Below are 23,763 nucleotides of genomic sequence, written 5' to 3' on the forward strand. Positions count from 1 at the left end.
ACACCAGCGCGCCGCCAACTTCATCCAGCCCGAGATGAAAAAATCGTGTTTGGTGTGTTTTCGGCAATCGAAATTTCGGCCGTCTCATTTGTTCCCGTGGACGCATTTCGGTCCCGCACGCAATTTTCAGCAGTGCACACATCGCCATCCCGCTCTACTGTTAGCACTTTTTCGTCAATGATTAACCGGGCCACCGAAACGCAACTCTCCAAATTCATGTTTGTCTATTCGGCCCTAGCTTTTGGAGGTGCTCGGAGCGTGCACTCAAAAACAGTGCATTGCTAACTCAAAAAATTATCTCTTACCTTTTCAACACAACAATTTTTATCGGGGGAAATAATAAATACCATCTTGACGGACAAATATTATCCAAAACAATTTCGCGCACTGCAGCGGAAAAAAGAAGATTTTTTCGGCGAAAGGATTTAAAAGTAGAGAAAAAAGTGAAATGCGAGTTGAATGGCGAGAAACTTGTGCAAAAAGACAGTTCTATGAGTTGAATCTGGTGCAGTTGGCAGTTTGAAGTGTGGGGCTTAGGCGTTGCAGGATCCACCGAGGAGGCCTGACTCGCGGATAGGCTCTCGATCGCGGAAGGAAAAGTGTGCTGACCAAGTGTTTTGAGACTTGTGGGAGTTTGGAAATACCGTCTGAAGCAAAGAAAAAAATTGCGGAACACTGGATTTGTCAAAGAGAGGAGGCGAGAAGAAGTTATCAAGTCGCCAAGGCGTGAAGTTATCTCGTGAGTTGGTGACGATTTTCGCGGTGTAACACTTTGTGTGCAAGGAGAGCCAGGAAGCGAACGTAGTGCATGATCTCTGTTTGACGAGGAATTGCGCGGACCTAGGAGTGCTAGGTGGAGAGAGAGAGAGAGGGACAGGCGAACTCACGGTGGTAGTTAATGACCTCCGGAGTGGAAAAAACTGGAAAATTGATTTTCCTGTCAACTGTTTAAAGCCGGAGGTGTCCCAAGTGTTGTGCTCATGCTGAGCGTGAATCGAGGAAATTTTATCGATTCCCAAATAAAACACACCTCATCTGCACAATTACACCCATAAATAGAGAGAGAGGAGCACCCGTTGCAGTGTATGTGGCAAGAGGTAGTAGCCAGGGCAACCCCTTGACTTCCACTGAAGACAGGGATGTATTGATTCCGCTGCAATCGAGGCATTTTTTGGACGATATGGAACTTTTTGGAAGTCAAATTCTAAATCAATCGTAAAAAAAAATTCACGACGACAAATTATACACACAAAAAGAAAACATTTTGGACTTAAAAAAAGTGGAGTGAAAAAGGAAAGAAAGATCAGTGAACATTTTTCGGAAAAACGACCCATTCTTCGAGTAGTTGAAGCGGAATACAGGTAAGCCTACATCACGCTCTGATCCACTTGAGATTCCCCTGTGCAGCGCGCAATACAGAGTCGAGGGCGTGAGAGCTTTCGCGCGAAAGCTCCGATGTGTGGCCAGCTCGAGGCTCGCAATGTATCTAACGCTGTGGGATCTTCGAAAATGCGAAAGCCTCGCGCGATCTTGCGACACGTTCGCCTTTATTTTTATTAACAATTAAATTAACCAGTGGAGGAAAAATGTCGAATTTTTCACTGGTGGTCGGCGCGAGAGAGGAAATTTTGGCCCGTCGCCGCTGTGTATTCGAGTGGCCTTCCTATCATGTGACACAGACACACACACAAACGCGTATCTCGCGCGAAACTAAGCGCAAAAAGTGCCTTTTTTTCTAAAGTGTAATATTGCTTTTGGAGCGCTGACGAATAAAATTGAGCAGGCGACGTCGACCAATAGAATGTGCGAGCGAGAACGGCGTACTTTTTGGCCATAGTATTTGGAATTAGAGATGGTGTGTGAATATCATTATAGCGCTCGCTTTTTTCCGTGCTGGCATTTTTATAATAATGTGGTTCTTTCGCGGGGAGCGAAAAGCCAATTGCAGTATTGCGTATTTCGCTTCGTGGCCAAAGCGAGAGACTATTGGTACTGGTATTTATCGAACCTGAACTAATATTTTTTTCATATTTGACTCCGCCAGTCGCATTTGCTGCCTCCGCACACCTCAGCCAACTCGCGTATCTCAGCAGATACACACAGAGTGGCAGAGGAATTTTAGGGGTATTCACTGTGGAATTGCATGATTCAATTGAAATTCACGGATTTCGGATAGAAAAATCAAGATTTTAGCCCAGACACATCAGCAGAGACACAATTAAATCAAATCTTGAATGCATAATTTACTGAATATACGATGGAAATTAAGCACGTTGCCTTAGAAACCTCTTGTGTAACTAGAAAAACGAGAGCTGTGTGCGAATCCGCCCCGCCCTCCCCTATAATCATCCGACGGCTATTTTCAGGAACTCAGGAGCTCATCAACTAATCCACACAGTGAATACCCCTTAAACACTCATCGCCACTTCTGCTGTCTTGCAGCTGAATTTCAATTTGGCACTCGCGGGTTTTTTTTTGTGTGTGACGCAAAAGTCTTTTTGCAACACACTGCGCTATATTGTCGCATTGGTTGGAAATGTGTTTTTTGTCACCTTATCAAATGGCGCTCCAAATGTAATTCTCTCCCGAAAATGATAAGCGAGGGGAATTGAAAGTGTTCAGCCCAGTTGACACACATTTCCCGCCGCGGGGCGCCATAAAGGGTGGCGGCGCAGGGCTGCAGTTGACGATGGGGGCGCAAAATTTGCATATAGAGAGAGAGTGGGCTCATCGTGGCGAAAAGGGAGGGCGAGAGAGAAGCACATCGCGCGCTATCTCTGTGCAGTGGAGCAGAAGTGTGGTTGAAAGAGGAAAACAAGATTCCCAACCAACCATATGGGCTGGGGCGCTTTATCAGTGGGTTGATGACAAAATAGAAAAAAAGGGGAAGGAGTCAGAGTGCACTGCAGTACTTTGCGTAATTCATGAGGCGAGAAGGGGTGAGTCTGTGTGTGTGTTGAGACGGAGCATTAGATGATTTTGGCTGAGAAGGAATTGCGACGCATTTGAATCTCCCCTCGAATTCTTCTGTCCGAAATTCACTTTATTCTCTTCCATTGTGTTAATTTCTTTCCATTTTCTAAGCCCGTGTGCACCTCTGTTGGTGTGTTGGTTGGGCTGCTCAATAGAATGAAAAAAAAAACCACGCTGTGACTTGCCTCGAGTGCCGCTAGAAGCCTAGGCGATTGCTCTGTTCTAAGACACTGGCGTCAAATGGCCGGAATTACCTCGCAGTGCCCTTTCGATCGCCCCTAAATGCATTTTTCATGTGTCACTTCGGACAGCGCGGCTCAGAGATCGTGAGAGCAGCAATTCAAATTGAGCTTTTTCCAGGGGAAAAAGTATAATGATGATAAAACCACTCATTTCAAGGTGAATTTTTTGGGCAATTACCGCACACAGGTGTGTGTGAGTGTGTGTGGATGATTCCACGGAAAAAAGGGGGAATTTCTTATCTAGCCATATTAGTTGGCTCCATCGAAAATCACCTTCATTGCTCTATGATTCCACTTGTGAGTGCATCACGATGTGATCGCATAGAGACAAGCTGATGGTGTGTTTTTTTCTCCTCTCCAGAGGAGCTTCTCCGCCACTTTTTACGTGCACTCGCTGGGTAATTACGCAACAAAGTGTATTTTCGGGAAGTCATAACAATAATCACGTTATTAGCCACAATTACACCAGCCAAGACTGCTCGTGGAATATGATTCTCGACGTCTTAGATAGACGCAATTCTGTGGTGGAAAAGGCTTTCGTAGAGTCATGAAAAAACGCATACAGAGGGCAAATCATAAGGGTGGAAATTGGACTTCCTTCGAGAAGATTTCAGTGACTAATTCTCGTTCTGTCAATTGATTATTTGGCTACTCTGAGCTCACTTCCACTTGCTCAAGATTTGTCTCAACTGTCTTGAGTAGACATCGGGAAGTGTTTTTGATCACCCCTCAGGCCAATATATCTTAGAGGTTTATTTTCTCACTCGCAACAGCACAAAAGCCAAGATATTCACACAAACAAACTCTGTTGCAGGTGAGTGCGCATCAAAATTCGTGGATTCCACAATTTTTTCCTCCTCTCGTCAAACCACCAAGAGAATTAACCAACACTGCGAGAGAGAAAGAGCAATTTTTTCCTCCCAAAGCCATCCCAGAACTTTTCTAATGATTGCATTGAGGCGGAATTCTTCTTTTCTTTCTTCCTGCGATTCCGCGTGATTCATCCTAAAATGGCCAAATGGAATCTGTTTCACGCCAAAGTGGAGGAAAAAAGCTTCTTTTTTCACTCATTCGCAACATATTCTCAATGTCAAAGACGAAAATAATTAACACACGCGTGAAAATACAGCCATATATTCACGTTACAAGTGTGTTTGTGGTGTTTTGTGGTGGAAAAAAGTGGTTAAATAAACGATTTTTATAAATAACGCTATTCATCGCGAATTCCCATTGGCGGAAGCGCATCATAACCGATGCAAATTTTTTTCTGTTGGACTGCCAAAAAAAAGTGCCTTTCAGCTTTGTCCCGCGCGCATTGCAGAGAATCTTATGTAAATTTAGTTGTGATATCTTGTTTTTGCAATTTGGCGTGACTTCCACATCGTCAGTTATGTTTTTTTTAAGTGTGATTTTTTATTAACTCTCCGCTGAATTGCGATTCTCGAAAATTGGCAGTTCTCGTCATTGACGATTTAATTGCCGCACCCTGTAATCTCTCAAATGGCTAATTTCGTGTGTTGGAAAAGTCCATGAAAGTCTCTGTGTGTGCTTCTTTGATGCAACGCCACCAACATATATTTTCGCCTTTGATGGCAACACAGAAGGCATAAGGCTCAAGGGACACAAGAGTGGGAAGGCGCTCCTCCTTCCATTTCGGAAGATTTTCTCATTAGAATAATTGTTCTTTGGGGGGGTGAAAGCAGTGCGGCATGAAAAGAGAAAATTGCATGTTTCCCATTTTGTCGTGAGCGAGAGAAAGGAGCTTGGCGAGGAAAGTGGTTGGGAAAAGAAACTTTCCCTTTTCACGACATGGTCCTTCGACCTCATCCCTCCATCGTCTTTCGAAGCATTTTTCGTGTGCGGCATCGATCGATAAATAACATTCCACTGACTGTATTTTATGGCTTTTCTTTCTCTCAGCTCTCGCCTTCCGTCTTTGTTTCGCGGCTCCGTGTTGCTGCACTGGGTAGAGAATTTCTCAGGAAAAACACCCTCCCCCACACAGCAGAAGGTGCAATTACCGGGCGCTGTGTGTCACCCAAAGAAAAGGGAGGGTGGAACGCACAGAGCACGGTCGAAAGCTCGCGGAGCTTTCAAGCTCCACGGAAAAGTGGAGAAAAAACACTTCCGAGAACAGCCCAGGGCCAAGTAATTACTCGCCACCATCGATCTGCGTGTCCTAAAAAGGTCCCCGAGACGCGCGTTTTCGCCGCGATGTCCTCATGTTTTCAGGCAGGGGGTGGGGACGATGATTGAGGAGGAATAATGTGAAAATTGGCCGCTTCAAGGCCGATTGAGTATCGTCATCACTCACACACATCTGGCAGCGCAGAGAGACACTCGCGGAGGCACAGAAGAAAAAAAAGCGCCTCGAACACACCTCAGAGGTGCGGAAGTGTGTGAGTGCAATGAGAGAGGCTCTTATTGCTCTACGCACGCTGGCTTCTTTTATTCCCATCTCTTAATACACACAATGTGCGTTAATGACGCTGAATGGGCTGTACATCGTGAAGCATTTTACGTGATCACTATCTTAAGGTTCAGATCGGAGTTCGCTCTTCACTTGTCGAGGGGACACTCAGTGGGAAATAGAAGTGCAGAGTTTGTGTGTGGATTAGACCCAAAATCGCGTCCGGAAACAAATTTGAATAGCTTCTGAGAAGGAGAATTCAAATTGTAACGTCCACTGAGGAGTTTTGATGTTGAAGCCTGAAATTTCCCCATCAATTTTCCTGTCAATGTACATAACGTACACCACTCCTTTTCTCACCCTCCCTTGGACAAAGGCTGACAGAAGAACACACCTCTGGGTGGCAATATCCATCGAAAATAGAGCTATATTTGTGCAATATTCCATGTGGAATTCAAAAATCGTGCTATGGCCGAATAAAAACAAACAGCATATTGGACACCCTCGGGCAATAGAATGTGCCTCGTCTCCCCTTTCTCAACTCCCCCCGAATTCCTCCCGGGCGGGCCTAAGAATTTATTTTAATTTGAGACGTAAAATGGCTGGTGAGGAATCAATAAATGTACAATTTCTACGGCCATAGTTGGCGAGAAGCTCAGGAGAGGGAGAGAATTTTCTGTGTTGGAGTTGCACGAAATTTTGGGGATGGATTCGCCCCTGCCTGGCAGTGTGTTCGGAAAGTCTTCCTCTCCTGTGCAAATTCCCATTCCCTGCACCGCGTCCTCTGTCCCCTATTTTATTGAGTTTCCCACTGTGTTCGTGTGCGCCATACCTTTTCCCAAATATACTCGCCATCTCTGTCGCTCTCGGGCTGAGTGGAATTCAGTGTAAATCCGCCCGGTCACCCCTTTTGCCGTTCACCCAGCCCTCGGAGCGAGGCCTTTAGACGCACGCATCCTGGATGAGATGCTCTCCAAAAAAAGAAGAGAGAGAGTCCTTTCGCCTCTATACCCGTATCTATGTTGTATCACGAATTGTGCGTGTTTGTGCAGCACGCAAGGGAATATATTGCTTCACCATCCACATAGCCTCGGCGCTCTCCCATGCCCGGCCGCCCCATCGGGTGGGAAGTTTCCTCGGCATCGATCCTACCCTCTCTGTCGCACCGGGGCTTCCTCGCCCTGCAGAATCGCACACACAAACGCACTGCTGCTCTATAGAAAGTCGCCCAGTTTTTTTGCTGTTCCGGGATGGGCGGGGGTGGAGAGCAGCAAGGTGAGTTATTGATTAGTTTTTTCACCCAGCGCTCGCTGTGGGAGTCTCTCGGGCTGCCCAGAAGGGGTGGCGTGTGAGGTGACAAGGCTGCGGAGGGATTTTCCTTGTGCGGCCTGCAAAGTGGGCTGAAGTTGTGCATTCCCGGGAATAGAGGGGCACAGAGTCTTGGTGTTATCTGCATCGGCATAAATTGTCTCTCCAATCGATGGGCTGATAAGAGACGACTGGGTGAGATTGTCTAGCGGGGAGAGTGATGCAATTATTCATGAAAAATATGGCCTCTGGCGTCTCACCCGCGCCGTGGCCATAAAATTTTCCTCGCTGCACTTTCACTTTCACTCGGCTCGGCTCTCGCTTTCACTCGGTGGCAACATCCCCTGTGAAATGCGCTCTTGAACTCACTGGCGACGGTCGTCTCTGTCGCGCCGCTGCACGGAGTGTATGGGCGCTCACTCTGGCTGTAGCCACTATTGCGTGGAATAAATGGGTGGCTGCATTTGGCTGTAGTTGGGAGGGTGGAAAATTCACCAATACAGTGTGATGTCGTCACGAACACAGCGGAAACAGTTGGGACTTCAGGCTCCACTCATTGGTTGGAGCTTTGCCACATGGTAGGGCGCGCGAGCTTTCGCTATGCACATCTCTGTTGCTCCACCACTTGCAAATGGGTTTCTAGGTGAAGCGAGGGATTTTCAATCCATGGAAGTGATTCAGCGCAGCTGCTTGCTTCACTTCCACCAGCGCGCCATTCCACCAGCCGCAGCCCTACATAAACTCCTCCACTGTGCCTTCTCCGGTTGCACCCCAGGCCCCAGGCCTTCCGCTCTGGCGCTGCTCCAGAGCTGCCCACCTCTAGTTGCGAAGGCCATCGCAATTAATACGGTGCGGGTGTGCAGAAAGCTCTCCGGCAGCCCCACCATGGAGCAGCGCGAGATGAGGGCGCGGGGGACAGGCTAGATTTATGTACGACACCCCCATCCGCTGCGATGTGGGAGAGTACATAAGCGCAGCCGGTAAGCTTTCACTTTCCCATGTAACTCTCGCTTTCGAAAAATGGGGGCTCGAGCTCTGGTGTGAGTGTGGCGCTCTCTTTCTACCCCGTTGCGCTAGTTGATGCGGGGTGGATGAAAATTCTCCATTTTCCACGAGAGAGCGCATAAATATATGTGTTTTCTATATGCTGGAACGAGGAGTGTGGCGTACATATCTCGGCTTTGTTTTCAATGATGGCATTTTCGAAGCTCGAGGGTCTCTCCTCACCCCCCCCGCCGCACCCTGCGCGCCCGAGACTATTGTCAAGAGCGCAATTTTGCGAGCCCGGAATGCCCGAGGAGTGGGTCATCCCGTACACTCTTGCAGGATAATGATGGGTAGGCCTGCTTTTGTCACATCTTACACTGTGCGCCTGCTGGGAGGTCGTCCCGAGAGAGGAAAGTGCTGCAGTTGAATGCCATATATATTGTCCTCGTCTTGTCCTTCCTTCCGCCCCATCATGGCGAAAAATTTAATAACACATCCTTCCGAAACATCTCCTCGGCACTAACCCTGGCACTTCTTTTCGTCACCCATTCCGGGGCCGGCCGAGAGGGCCATTTGGGGGATTTTCCGGGGGGGGAAGGGTGCGTAATATGAAAACAATATGAGGCGATATATTGATATTGGTAACAAAAGAAAATGCCTCCGCATTTCCCATGCGACCGCATTATCCCTCCGCTTCAGACATCATATCGAATGACCTTTTCCGTGACCTACCATACATTATGATAATCTACGGGGTTTTGTATCGGGTGATGAAATTCATCTAAAATGTACATAATTGTCTGAAGGTGTACTTCTCACCATTCAGCCGCGGCACTTGAGCGCAAGGGGAGTGTTATTTCGTGCGTCCAGTGCGCCAATCGCCTTCACAAATCCTCCTCGCAATCATTTCTCTGGACTCTCTAATCAGCACAATCGCGATGATTTGCTTACTGTTCACGAGAGTGGCGCGGCGCAGAAGGGATTAGAGAGGCACTCTTTCACCCTCAATTTGCCTCACTGACAAACCCCTGGCGGAATCTCCAACGTCCGCGCGTGTTTTCCCATGGAAAGAACTACCCTTTCCCCCCTTGACTGGCGGCACATTTGCGTGGGGGGGGAGCCGCGATGGGGTGACGGAGGGGCCATAAAAGAGCGCACCAAAAACTAATTAAACTTCAAACTGAAAATCTGATTAATCGCGATTTCGACGCCGAGCGGAAAACGCGAATACGAAATCAAGTTCCGAAATGAAAGAGTGTGGAAAAGAGAGTCGAATGGGGCTCGCACAGTGTCCATTAATTTGGGCAATGCTCACCCCCAAGCGAGCGCCAGAGCCATTTGCATAGGGCGTTGCGGGTCTGGGGTGGCGCATTGCATGGCTGTGAATCATTCCGCGGCGTTTTTACGGCCCTCCCGAGGGTTGGGCCGCGCGCGAGGGGGCTGCGTTTTGGGGTGTCTTATATGGTTTGATGGCCAAATGGAAAAGCGAAAGTTCGGGACGGAATCCATTAGGTTTTGCGGGGCGCACAAAAAAGGCGGAATGTTTGCGATTTTCAGTGCCAAGTTGAAATGGCGGGAAGAAAGGGTCTCTCGCGCGCTTTTGTCGAGGCAGAGACACATAGTGGCAAATTTTCTGCCCTTGAAAAGAGAAGGGGTTGGAGAATATGGGCACAAAACTATCGCAGCACTGCCGCATTGCACAGACAATTCGCATTAGGCGCACATTCCCGAAAAACGAAACAGTATTTTGCGAGAAAGTTTTTCCACATGCGACAGTTGAATCCCAGAAATGCCTTTATTGGGGCGTTCCTGGAATTCCGTCTGCTAATTTCAAACTTATTCCGTGCGGGAGGTCAAATGAATTCAGTCGCGCGCTCAATTGCAGAGGCAAAGTTTCCTGGGGGCAGAAACGCTATCGCGAAAATAAATCGACAGGCAATGTCGACTTTATGAGTAGGTGGGAAAACTCTATCATGTTACTCACTGTATAGGAAAATGTTTTAATTCACTCCAAAGGGTGGAGTTGTGCTGGAAAACCGCGATTCTTTGTGTTCGGCAGAGAGAAAGAAGGCAAAAAAAAACTTTCTCTGCACTGGAAAATCGCGGATGCAACGCCGATTGACGGTGAACTTTGAGAGTCACTCAAGTATTCCTAAGCGTCATCTTCTCCAATCGTCCAGTCATTTGCGCATCCATTTGATGTTTATACGTGTCAACATCGCATTTGACCCACTCTCAAATGCGACTCTCTCCCCTCCTGAGATCCGCGGTTCCCAACTTGCAAGAAACAATGGAACAATTAGATGAACAAGTGCGCCATTTAGAAGGCCCCGGAGTGAATTGTGATGCTGATTTGCATACGAAATTCCTTATATCAACCGCCTGGGCATAATAGTTTCATTAATCTTTGGAGAGGCCTCACAAGTGCGCGACTTCGGGCGTATTTCTTCCGTCTTTCTTCTTTTCCCAAACAACACCCGAAAGGGAAACTCTCCACTTCCGACTCTCGCAACTCTCGAGCTCTTTGTTTGCCAATACGCGAGTGGTGCGGAATAACAAGAGGAAGAGGCGCTGGCGGAGGGAGAAAATCAAAGGAATCAAGGGAAATGGGAGGAATAGTCAAGTGCATTTCGGGGGGTTGGAATATCATAAAAATATTGCTGTCTGGAGTGAATTTTGAACGAGGAGCAAAAATCCGTCGAGTATTTCAATTAATTTCAATCCCATTCACTCCGGCTCTTGCCATCTGCATTGCTGCTGAGTACCTTCAGTAAATTGGGTTTGATTCGGCGTTCCATTGTGCAAGTCGCTCGTGTGCAGCAACACTGGCACAAGCCTCGGCTTTTCCCCTCTGCATTTCGCTCTGCGTCTTATCAAATTGACGCTTGCTGTACACTTTATTGATCTCTCTTGGTCGGGAAGATAGCATCGGTGGGAGTGATTAGTCTTGCCAGAGAGCGAAGAAGTGAAATTGTGCAACGTCACTGCGCAATGACGATGAATAACGAGGGCTTCACTGTATATGCAAATGAAGATAATGCGTTCTGTATGCAGAGAGTCGGAGTGCGCAAAAGGGATTGTGAGATTCCAATTGAATAATTATAATTTCTGCTGTACTGATGCGAGCCCAGCAGTTGTACAATATGCAAAGATCTGAAGGGGAGAGGAGAAGAAGAGGAATTTCGATGAATGCGTGTATGAATTTGGTAATGCCGAAATGGTGAGAAATCAATAATTCCAATCCCGCAACTCATGAATTGGGTGCAAGTAGCTGTACCGGAAATTTTCAAGGCATATTGCCTACCAAAACTCTTCTCGTCGTCGTCGTTTTTTTTTCCACCTCAGCCATCATGTATGAAATCCATTCGCTTTGGTGCGCTTCACAATTTATTGAACTCTCTCGAGAATATCTCTTTGCGTGCCCTCGACTCCGCGCGCACTTCTTGCACGCCAAATTGTTCAACTGCACAAAAGACTTCTCTTGGCGTACAAGAAAAATTTCCTATGGTCGTGGCCGTTTTTTCTACACCACGCCGAGCATTTCTATTTCTACGGCTGGCAGAGTTGTCTTTGTTTCCCGCGCGCATGTTGCGTTTTTCGTCAAATGGATGTACAACTCTTTAATCACCTTTCTCCGGTGCGTCCTCAGCATTTTGCGGCCTTTGCCAACTCCGCACACAGACAGAATCACTCACAGTGCCATGCAAAGTGTGTGCGCTTTTGACTTTTCTTGGCCATTTCTTGACGATTTTTCGGAAGGAAGGAGGAGAAAAATTGAATAAATTCAGAAATTATACTGAATTTAACGCTAATTTGCTGATTTCAAGTCTGAATTTGGACAGGAAGTTTTGAAATTAATCACTTTTCAAGTGCAACTCAAGTAACATTTGAGATTATGTTAGACTTTACCACAATTTGCATTGTTTCTTAACTTTAAGGGTCCGGAAAAATGATCTTTCTTGAATGTCAATGTCTTATTTTGTGAAATACAGCAAGAACTAATGTGCTGGAATACTAATTATCTACTAAATCTGTTTTCAATTAGTCTTGTTACCTAGAAAAACATAAGAAATTGGCAGATATTCCAAGAGAAATTCATAGAATTACATCAATTAGTTAGGCAAAAAGGGAGTTTGTGAGCCAAATATTGTCGATATTTGAATACTTTCGAACGTTTTCAATGTTTGAAAGCTTCTTAAGCTCAATTTGCATTCTGAAGATGTAATTTGCTCGCGTTGCAACACATTTGCTGGCCACTGTAACTCTGCAGCGCAGAGTCTATTGTGGCACGAACACACTCAAGTACAGCCCAGATGAGTTGAATGGCGTATATGTTATTTTCATGGTAATTCTATTTTATTTCATTATTCCTCCAAAAATTGTAATTACGCCATTATGGGCAGCAGTTGCTGCGGAGCTGAAAAAGACGCGAGAAGAAAGAGGCTCCAAAACATTAGATGTATCACGCTTGCATGCGCATTGCCGGGTCCGTTACGCGGCGGAGAATATGAATCTCGGCGGGCGCGCGGAGTGTAAGACCTGGATGTTGCAGCGCCCCTCGGGCCCCAACTCCACCCCTGGGCGAGTGCATAATTATTGGTTCATGCGCAATGCGTGGTGCGTGATTGTGAAAATAATAAAATGCGCCTCTCCAGCGCACTTCCTCTCTCTCTCTCTCGCACACACATCTCTCTGCCGAAAACCCCCGAAAGCACATTGAAATTTCCAGTCATGCACGCAGAATGGGCCTCCCACCCGCCCAAGAAGAGAAGAAAGAAAGAAAAAAAACCACTCTTTTTGATGTTTTGACATCGCGGCAAAAGCTCCAGCGAGTGGTGCAACATTTGGCACTTTGGCCGCACCAAATGAACGGCGGAGGAGCGAAAGAGATAAGAAAATGGAAGTGTTTGGCAACTTCCACACACCCGAATAGATGCATAAAATGCGATTTAGTGTCTGAAAGGCAATTAAAGTGGCCACAAATGAAATCGATCGTGTGAAGCAATGGCGCCTCGAGTGCTCGTTAAGAGATTTCGCAGGAGCGCTGAAGAAATTACCTGCAGTTCGCGAGAGAGAGAGAGAGAGCTTTTTGGGGAGCTTTCGTGCGAGATATGCAATGCATGAGAAATGGAGCAATAAATCACAGTTATGGCAGCACTCGATTGAGAAGTTTCCACTCTATTAACTCACTTTCGTGCCTTCTTCGGATGGTCTTTAAGAATTCCCCCGGATTTGCACGATCAAAGGGATGATTTCGGCGATATTGACCACAAGTGTCAAGAATTGATTAGTCGAAAACCACCTTCCGGACTTCATCACAATGCCTGTGAGTGTTTCTGTGGAACCTCAATTTCAAGTCCACACAATTCACAAAAAAAAACTCCGGCGTTTCCAAGGAATTTCACTGTTGTTCTTGCCGTGCGTCCTTGAAGATGATTTGGCCGAAACCACAAGACGCTTCAAAGTGTGTGGATTAGAAATGCATATTCAATCGGCATTTCCGTTTTAGGGGGCTCGCGAATGGAGGAACATCGCGCACAATGGAGCTGAGCTTGCGATCTTGCTTAGTCAGATAATTGTTTGTGTGGCGCGCGATTTGCATAAATTCGCACGTTTTGTCCGACGAGCAAGTCATATTGAGGGTGTCGCAATTGTGTCCATTTTGGCTGCACAAATGACCTTAATTCGGACGGTTTTTTCCTCCTCCAGTGTGTGAGTGAATGTGACTTTGCCTATCGCGAGCAGTTGATATTTAAGATAATGTGTGTAAAACTCTCGCTTTGGTGCGTTTCAATGCGCTGCGGCGCTTTAATGGGTTTTGTTTTTTCCGTCCATATAATGACCATTAAATAGTTTTGACCCACGAGACCGCATTCGGACCTACTTTTTCTGCTGAATAACAAATTTTGGGCAGCAATGGAGCGCAATGTGTGCAACTTTTCGTGTCTTTGCGTCATTTTTCGCCTATTTATCTCTCAATGACTTCTTATTCCACTGATGCGTTTCGCCAAAAAAAAGAGAAATACAACCACCAACTTCTGTGGGCCTTCTTGTGGCCCACAAGAAAGAGTGTGCAAGAGTGGATATTATGGCTCTTTGAGAGTCGTTTCAATCCAATAAATAATACCAAATAAATAAACTGTTAGTGTGCGTTCCACGATGATGGAGCTTTCGACGCTCTTCTGCCGGAGAGACACGTGTTGTGTGCAGTTGGAGTTGATTTTCAAATGATGCCACACAATCTGCACACGGTCTCTGGTGTGCGTGACGAAATCACAGAAAATTTCTCAGATTGCGCTGCCCGCGGAGATCAGCAAGACTGTGATGCTGCACACAATGAGGCGCGACAGCTGGCCAACACTTTGGCTCAGCTTTCCGCCGGAGATGCGGCGATATTTGTGTGCAGCGCCAAGTTGCGTGCCTCCGAAATATCTTGGGAAACCTCCGAGATGTGATCGATGCCCACGGAAATTCGATCAATCTCGTCATACATTGGAATCAGTGTCGACTTGTGTGGAGATTAGGCGTGTGAGAAGCGAAATTACACCGGGTGTTCATGCACAGAACGATCGGCTTTGAGGCCAAGAATCGATGAGAAATTCATCCAATTGAAGTTGCGAGAAAGAGAGGAGAGAAGCCTTGCGGTCAGAACTTTTTGGCCATCGGCAAAAAGAGTGCATTCCCAGAATGAATCGTGATGTGGTTCTCAGTATTTGATGTATTTGATTGAACTGGAAGGTGAAGAAGTCGTGCGGGTCCAGAGATCGCCAGGGCATGATTTTAGGGTTTGGGATTTGCCACGGAAATATTTCACAGAGTGAAAAGAAAGAATGAGCAAAATTTCAACAGTCAAACTGCTCGAAAAGAGTTCAAGCATGATCAAATTTGCCTTCAGCGAATTCAATCGTGCGCCCCAAAAAATTGATACACACAAAATGCACTTCAGCGGAATCGCGCGGCAACAAAAGATTTAACGTTTGTCTCTTCTTTTGTGCTCTTGCAGATCATCACCATGGATCCACATCAGCAGTTTTGTCTCAAGTGGAACAGCTACTCGTCCAATTTGGCGCTCACCTTCTCGAATTACTTCAAATCCGAGAGTTTGGCCGATGTGACGCTCTTCTGCGGAGGTGAGTTTCGGACATGGGTTTTTCGGGGGGTGGTGGCGGATAATGTCCAAACAGACCGCAAACTTTTTCACGGAAATGACATTTCCGTGATGTTTGTGTTCCCCTGGAATTGATTGTGGTCTGGAACGACGGAGGATGTTCTGAAAGGCGGATTAAGAGAAACAATCCCGCAAAAAGGGACTGCAAGTGAGGGGATTATAGACGGCGAATTGAATACCTGTCACGTGAGATGAAAATTGAATTTCCTCCGCGTGTCCCACCCATTTGAGGAGGTCCAGACTTGAGTCCAGAGGAGGCTTGAGTGCTTTTCATCCAATTGTCAACACTGATTTGGTGCTTTTGCAAATGATTCAATGAGCTTTGGCGGAAAAGAACATGAAAAACATGCTGAAAATTTGCGAAATACACAAGAAGTGATAAATTCATAGAAAATGAGTCTAATGACGAGTAAAAGAATGATAATTTGAGATTTTCTGATTGAAGGAATTGCTAAGAAATCCAATGTTTTAAGGAATTCATTAATATTTGAAGAGTCAAATGATGGAAGACTTGACGCTGAGAATCTTCTCTTCCCGTCCTTTTCGTATTGAAAAGCATTTCACACGATTTTTTCTTTGCTAAACATTAAAAGATTGAAACGATAAATATAGTTAAATAATCACATTGTCTTGTGTGACTTGGCCAAAAACCCTTTCAAGTCAATTTTACTTTCCCATCTCAATGTTTTGACGCGTCGTCTGACACAATATCGGAAGTTCCACTCACGGATTCTCGAGTCTTCCGCTGATAAAGCTCAGCCAGTCCAGTCTGGATCCGATATATTGAGTGTCTATTGACGAGGGAGGAAATGAGTCACGTGAAACTTTCCCTGGCGGAATCTTTGGCGGGGGATGTTTTTCACTGGAATCTATTTGCCTTTCGCTTAAGCATCTCCTCTTTTTTTTCTCACCGAGATCCGCCGTCAGTCAGTCGCGTATGATTTTCCCACCCATTTTCTCGCGCGACTCAAATCCACCCTCAATCATCATTCGCCTCATGGGATGTGTCTGTATATGTAGAGCACCCAGTTTTCCCTCATCATCGCATTTTTTTTCGCCGCACAGACACATGGAGTGAAAATTCTTGGGTGTCAGAGAGGAGATTTTCTCGCTTCTCGGCTGCGGCGGTGCGAGTGAGAGGAAAAAATATTATTTCTATGTATATTTCGGGCGCACGTAAAGGAGACTTTTATGTATTAAAATACTCATACAGATGGAGAGAAAGAAAAAAGGGCCGATAAGATGGGCGAGAGAGAGTGTGTGTGTGGGTGTTTTCTTGAGCCAGGTCCGGGATAATGCGGGATGCTGCGAGCGAGAGAGCTTTTTTCCTTGGTGGTTTGGGGCTTTTTATTTGACTGAATATGGTGATGCCTGTTTATTATATTTGGATGAGGAGGAGAGGAGAGATGTATAGTCTGGGGCGAGTGTAGACCAGAGAAGAAGTGCGTACGGATGATTTATGGGTGGCGGCGAGAAGACTTGTCTCTTCACTTTTAAAGCTCTCATGAGGATCGCCTTAAAGCTCCTCGGCAGTCGCCAAATTACAACCGCCCAAAAACACCAACAATCTTCATTTCCCGAGCACAACTAACGAAATATCGACTGAGAAAGCAAGAGAGGAAGAGAGAGAGATTCCATTGGGGAGATAGAGGAAAAGTGTATTGGAACACGCATTTCACCTGTTTCGCTTTCATCGAAGGGTGGATTTTCCCTTTGCCTTTTTTCCCTCTGCCGCTGATTGGATTTTCGAAGGTGGAAAAGCTCTCACCCACTTCGCCCTGCCACTGTGCAGTGAATGCGAAATTGAAAGGATTAAAGTGAGGATGACTCCGAGGTGTGTGGGAGGCTCTCTCCTCTCTTCCATCATCATCCTGACAGGATTTTCCGATGGCAGATGAGGGCGAAAAATGGGCGCGTCTCACCGTCAAAGGCTATACATTAGCCAAATGCTGGAATGCTGAAGGCGCGCGCGGGGTGGGGGTGGTTTTTTGTTTATTTTATCGCAGAGACACATTCAAAAACTCATCCGTTTGGTGGGTGTTTTTTTCCCTCCACGTGCACTGAATTTTGGGGGAGAGAGAGAGAAATAACACACAAGCAAATTGGCTGCGCTGTTGATGCTTTCAAATCGCATTTAATTCCTCGAGAACCCATTCGCAATTCATCCTTCTCCTTTCGATCTTTCATCAGACACGACGAGAGCTTTTTTTTTCTGGCCCCCTTCTGAGTCCCTTTTTTTCCCTGTGCGTTTGCTTCTCTGTATATTTTTCACAGAAGGAGAGACACACGGAAGTGAGAAAGTGGAGAGGAAATTTTGCATTTTCTGACTCATGATTTGGCGTGCAAAAATTGGGGGATTTTTCCAACACACATTTGCTGGAAATTAGTCAGACATTCAATGCATGGAATCTCTGGATTTTCGTCCAATGTCTTCTGCCACGAGTTTGAGCCAATTGCCTAATTTTTCGTGCAGCATATGCTGCTCTGCGTGTGTGAGCTTTTCCGCGACCTCCGCGAGGCCCAAATTCGCGCGGGGCAGGAATATCAGTGCACACTTGAGTAAATATCTTGTGCGACAAATTATTTATCGTGTCTATTTATTCTGTATGATATTTCTTTTTTCGTGAGAAGAACATTATTTAGATGGGGCTGTGTTGTTGCTGCTGAGATAAACCACAGTTCGCTCTTTAAGTTGTAGCCAGAGCTAAGATATTTTAATCAGAAAATAAATACCGTCTTATTTATTGTCTTATGAATTATGTTTCTCTCCTGAAGACAACTCTAATGCATTCACACAAATTTCTGCTTACATAATTAAACTATAACACACGAGATATGACTTCTTCTTGAGGGAAATATATAGCCATCATAGAGTTTCTGTGCTGGCGCGAAAGATTAAAATGCAATATATTTTTACTCGCCTTCAGGAGATTGCTTAGGCAGAAAAAATGTGCGCAATCGACGAATTATATTCTGGGAAGAGTGAGAAAGAATGTTCCAATCACGAAAATCTCCTCACGAAAGGCGAGCGCCAGAGGATAGTGAAAAATATCAGCATATCTCTTCTTGTAAAAGTGTAATGGCAAATCATTGCCATTGCGTTTTATTTTTACAGTTTCCCATTCGTCACTCTCGCATACAAGTGCAGTTTTTGGGGCCTCTAATCTCGCGCGCACTCCTCTCTGAATAATCATTTTTAATAATAGCGCGCATTTTTCCGTTGAGGCGCACCAACTCTATATCGATGTGAGTGTGACACAGTTTTTTCTACGCCGCGGAATTAGGTCACACACATGAGAAATTGCATCAAACGCGCGTCGCTTTATTTTTTTTCGCTGAGAAACACCCAAAAAAAAATCGACATGGCGCACACACGCTCGCATTTGCGCCCCCATAAGCAACTATAATAGCAATTGGAAAGAAATCTTAGAGCACACTCTCGCGTCATTCTTGCTCAAAAATTGTGCGCCTTTGCGTTTGACATTCACTGCCGCAACAGCGCGCGCGAGGAAAGAGCGCCAGAGGAGTCGCGGGCTGTGCATGAGGTCGAGAGGGGAAGGAGAGCGCCAAACAGAGACGGAGAGAAAAAACCTATCTTTGACACAGTGCTCATGAATTGTTTATCTCAATTGCATAACACTGAACACTTGGTGAGACTCGCAATTTGGGCGATAGAATTTGGCTTAGGAATGCCCAATGGTTAATGATATTCTTGCCATTTGTCAATGGGTATCGCGCTTTTCAATTTGATTACATTTCGGAAGAAGCGCGCGCGGTGGGAAAATGCAAATTAACCTTTTAGGGTTGGGCTGCGTGAATTGCGCTTATGTTTCAGTGAAAACTTTCTTGCGAATGTCGATGGAATCTGCAAAATTGCAGAATCTTTTCCCAGATCTTAAGCGGAAATTCAAGACACAAAGACAGCCAATATTGCATGAAATGCAAAACCTAAGCGAGCAGATGGTTTCTCATGGCGCTCATCTGAGGAATAAATCGCGGAATTGATGTTGCGCCCACCCGCAAAGTATCACGTTCGCGCGATTGTCCAACTGTGAATATATTGCAATACTTTCGAGTGACTCTCGTCACACAGAGATTGCCACTGTTATCACGCACTGATAATGGACTGTCTCCCGTTGCAGGCACAATTTTCAAGGCTCACAAACTGATTCTGGCGGCGTGTTCGAAGCACTTCGCCGACCTGTTCCAGACGGCGCCCATCAATGGGTCCTGCTGCGTGATCCTTGAGGCCACGTCGGCGGAGAACATGTCGGCCCTGCTGGAGTTCATGTACAAAGGCGAGGTGCACGTGTCGCAGGAGTCGCTCAACAGCTTCCTGAAGGCGGCCGAGAGTCTGCAGGTGAAGGGCCTGTCCACGGAGCACGGTCGCCTGGCGGCCGCACCCTCGGGCGGCGTGCACGACGTGCCGCTGGAGTCGCCCACGGGCAGTACTAGTCGACGACAGGGCAGGGGAAGCCTCAGCGGATCCGGGAATCTGGGACACACAGGGATTAAACAGGAATGCGACTCACTTATGCATCCCAGTAGTGCAGGTTAATACATCCCAATTGTGCCTCACATCCTGACCACACTAACTCCTCTCCTGGCTTTGCAGGCTTAGCGGGATTCCACTCCTACATCTCGCCCATGTACCGTCCTCTGCCATACGACCCACCCAGGAAGAGACCGCTGCGAAGTCCCTACATCGAGCAGGAGGCCAGAGGAAGCGTCCTGCGCGACGGCTCCAAGGGCAGCACCGGCAACGCCAGCCCCATCAGCAAGGGCTACAGGTGAGTCACGGCGCGAGAGGTTAAACGCACGCTAAATCTCCCCGTTTTCCCGGCAGACCCGGAAGCAGCGCCTCTTCATCTGCGCCCACTGAAGCTGACGCCCTGCAGACGGAAAGAACATCGCCGCAGCAATCAAGGTGGGTTCTTTTTGCCGACTCAGATTAAGATGACGTTTCTCTTCGCGAAGTCACTGAGAGGCTTTTTTTCGCACTGCTTCGAGGGGAGAAAAAAAGCAAATAAGACGCAAATTGCGGGGAATTCCAAAGTACAAATGTTGGAAATGTGCCAAGTAATGCGGTAAAGAAGTATTGATGCACTTCCGGGATTAATAGGGGGAGAACGGGGCAATTTCAGAATGCATAAGTCAAGGAGTTTAAATGCAAAAATCGAGCTTTAAGCTGAATTTTGCTCCAAAAAGTCTCCTCTGACTGTGGTTTATAGACTTCCAAAGTCGGGCACAATCGAATGCCATTCAGATTTCGGTTTATCTGGCATTCAAGAAAGCGTGCTTCGATCCGCAGCTGGGCGGGGGAAGGCATTGGGGATGAGTTATGGAAGAAAAGGGGAGAATATTAATGGTGTAAAAATGTTCACATGTGCGTGCACAGCAGATACGAGAATCACAGCCCACCAAGCACAACAGCAGGAAACGGAAACACCCCAACGGCGATTGCTGACCGAAGTGAGCGGGGTGAGCGGAATGGAGGAAATGTGACGGACCCCATCGATGATGATAAGGATGAACGAGATTCGAACGATGTGAGTTGTGAATTTTAATTTTCCACACACACACACGACGCTGTCTCCGGCTCTTCAGCCCCGGCATTTCGATGGGGGCGCGCGCTGGTGACAGTTTGAGTGGTTTGCATTGTCTGGACTGGCTCAATAATGGGTTCGGATGTGTTTTTGTTGTTGTCCAGGCCGGTGCTGAGGATTTGAGGGTAAAAAATGAAATCGACTACTCACCCCCGCCGCCGACGCTCAGCTCCAACGCCCCGCCGACGCCCACAACGCCCGTGTCCTTCGTGAGCGGAAAGGGCGCCGCCGAGCCCATCGACGGCGGCCTGCCCGGCGGACTGGCCTCGCAGATCGCCACGGCGGACATGCTCAACGTGTGGACGGCCTCGAAGCTGGCCAACAAGGGAGGAAGTGTCAATACGGCCGACGGTAAGAACCACCTTTCTCTGTCACTCAACCGCCAGACCGGATTAGGATGAGATTTTGAAATAATCGCGTCTGGATTTTACGATAAAAGGGGGGCGAAATTGCTGGGTGAACAATTCGTAAATACACCACAATTTCGCATTATTTCGAGCTTCAACCCTTGAATTGATGCTCGATGAGCGGGAAAAGGGGGAGGATTTGACGAAATTGTCAATGTTGAGCCCACAATAGAGACAGTTTGTATGTAATGTATTTGAAAATCAGGTAACTTTAGAAGATATATTTGGCTTTCTTGGACATCACGAGGTCAGTTCCTAACCATTCTATGGATTCTATGCATTTCAGGCCATCTGTTTGAGCTCAAATCATGAGCAGATTGACCAATTCTCGCTTTCATTCTCCACCTCCGCAGGCAAGAAGCTTAAGTGTCCATTCTGCGAGCGACTCTACGGCTACGAGACAAACCTGCGAGCTCACATCCGGCAGCGCCATCAGGGCATCCGCGTGCCATGTCCGTACTGCACGCGGACCTTCACGCGGAACAACACGGTGCGGCGGCACATTGCGCGAGAGCACAAGCATGAACAGTACAACATCAACAGCCTGAAGTACGAGCAGCACCAGATGAGCCAGCTGCAGAGTCACAGTCAGTAGGGCGCGGAGTGTCGCCCGTCCGCTGTGCTGCACCCTCTGACCCCAAGGAGGCTCCCTCGCGGTGAGATCGCGGCGTGTCGCGGCAGGGCTGGCAAGTGAGAGTGAAAGGGTTGTTGACCAGGCGGCCGAGCGCCGCTCCTGGTGCGTTTCTGCTGAGATTCTCGCGTGAGACGGAGTTTTCTTCCACTCATTTATTTATACACACACACACACAAACACACCCCCAACAGTACACCAAAACGCAAGTTACCCCCAGAAAAGCAAAGATCCCAAAAAGCAGAGAGTTACCCTCTCAAAGACATGATTTACACGAGATCAACTTCCGCATGATCACCGCAAGTGTCGTTAGTGATGAGACAAATTTGAATGAACAGAGAAGAGAAAATATTTTTTATTGAATCATAAACTCAATTTGTGTACATAGTGTACAATTTTATATGGATGAAAACAATATGAGATCATAGATACTGTAATTTTGCAATAATTAATTGATATATAGAGAAAACAGCGTTAATAAATTATTCTAATATTAAATTAATATATTGATATAAATGGATAGTAATATATTACTACTTATTGAACTCAGAGTACCTGCTACAAAACCATTTTTTTTTTTAATTACTTTATCTACGCCATTTTTTCAGTCTGACGACTTTCCTTTCTTATCAACATTACAAAAGTGACTTCTTTAGCCCGTTAATTGGACACTTTTCCAATGTTTCTTTACTTCAATTCTGGAGTGTTTTGAACAGAATGTTTTCTTCATTCTGCGAAGGACACACAAAAGCTATATTAAATATGATGATTTCTTTTTTTCGTAATTCCGTTAAAAGATTTCTCCGATGTGAGAAATGTGAAAAACAATTCAATGTACAAATCATAAATCAATCAAGTGCTTTTAACTGAGCCATAATTCAACTTTTTTTAACATGATATATTTTAATGCAATAGATCTTAAGGATTAAATATGAATGAGAAGCCACAAAACCGTACAGAATCAAAATACAGCTGCCCAAAAAAAAAAAAACTATACATTGACTTCCTTTTTCCCCCGAAAATGGCAAGTGAGAATTTTCCGACTGCCAATATCTCAGTGAGAAACATTTTTAAATGCAATATACGTACAGTTTTTTACATTTTTAAATTTAAAGAAAAAAAAAACAATGGATATAGAATGAAACAAACCGGTGCCTCCCAGTGAAACAATTTTTATAATTAATGAGTAAACTAACGTGAAATACAATTTACCTGAAAGTCCGAAATCTCAGCAGAACGCAACATGAGTGGTGATTACGGGTCGTCCTGATAAGGATATGCAAAAAAAAATAAGCATTTGAGATGTGAAGGATTATGAATTTTTTTGATAATGAAATTATCAATGAGAAGAGAAAATGGAGCTGTTGGGGGCGAAAATGCCCGCAAAAGTATGACTTAGTACTGTAAATGACGATGATTAAGAGGATCTGACTGTTCGCCAAGTGAAGAGAACAACAGAGATCAGATCCTCTCATGGATGATGAAGAAAGAGATGATTTTTGAGAAGAGAAAAAAATCAACCACGCAATTCTTGCTAGTAAAGAAAGTTACCGAGTTTTATATATATTTTTTTCCTTAAAGATAGAAGTGAAAGAAGCGCGCGCATTTTCTCTGGAAGATAGAAGAAAATGCTGAAGATGTGAGAGAGAGAAGAAAAGCAGAAAATATAGTGTTATATGCAAGAATGAGAAATAACAGTAATTGCAATAGTTACAAGAATTAATTAACGTAAAGAAAGAAGAAAGAAAAAAAAACATGGATACATGAACAGGGTGATAATTTATTGAAATAAAACGTGAAATAATGTTAATTTATTAAAAAAAAGAAGAAGAAGAAAGGAAGATATCTTCTACTATTAATTACTATGATTATTATTTAAAGAAAAGAAAAAAAAAGAATTATTAGCGGTGGAAAATGATGCAAACTTGAAGAATTCTTTTTATTCTCACTTCCCAAAAAAGAAATGCATAAAACACAAAACAATGATGATGAATTTTCACAGCTCCACCATTTTTTATGTATGCAAAAGAA

The 23,763-nt window shown here is 45.7% G+C and overlaps 1 protein-coding gene across 1 annotated transcript; it reads left to right on the forward strand.

Moving 5' to 3' along the window:
• The first annotated feature begins 231 nt into the window (after positions 1-231).
• LOC132262748 (zinc finger protein chinmo) lies at positions 232-23,312 on the forward strand. The gene is made up of 8 exons (XM_059762153.1): positions 232-1,361; positions 14,924-15,050; positions 19,231-19,641; positions 19,704-19,878; positions 19,935-20,015; positions 20,490-20,637; positions 20,799-21,045; positions 21,455-23,312. Exons 2-8 carry the CDS (start codon positions 14,933-14,935, stop codon positions 21,694-21,696), a joined length of 1,422 nt encoding a protein of 473 aa, XP_059618136.1. The 5' UTR covers positions 232-1,361; positions 14,924-14,932; the 3' UTR covers positions 21,697-23,312.
• Positions 23,313-23,763: the final 451 nt, after the last annotated feature.

This window comes from Phlebotomus argentipes, unplaced genomic scaffold (genome assembly GCF_947086385.1).
Source record: "Phlebotomus argentipes unplaced genomic scaffold, Phlebotomus argentipes genome assembly contig_15, whole genome shotgun sequence".
NCBI classification, from domain to species: domain Eukaryota; kingdom Metazoa; phylum Arthropoda; class Insecta; order Diptera; family Psychodidae; genus Phlebotomus; species Phlebotomus argentipes.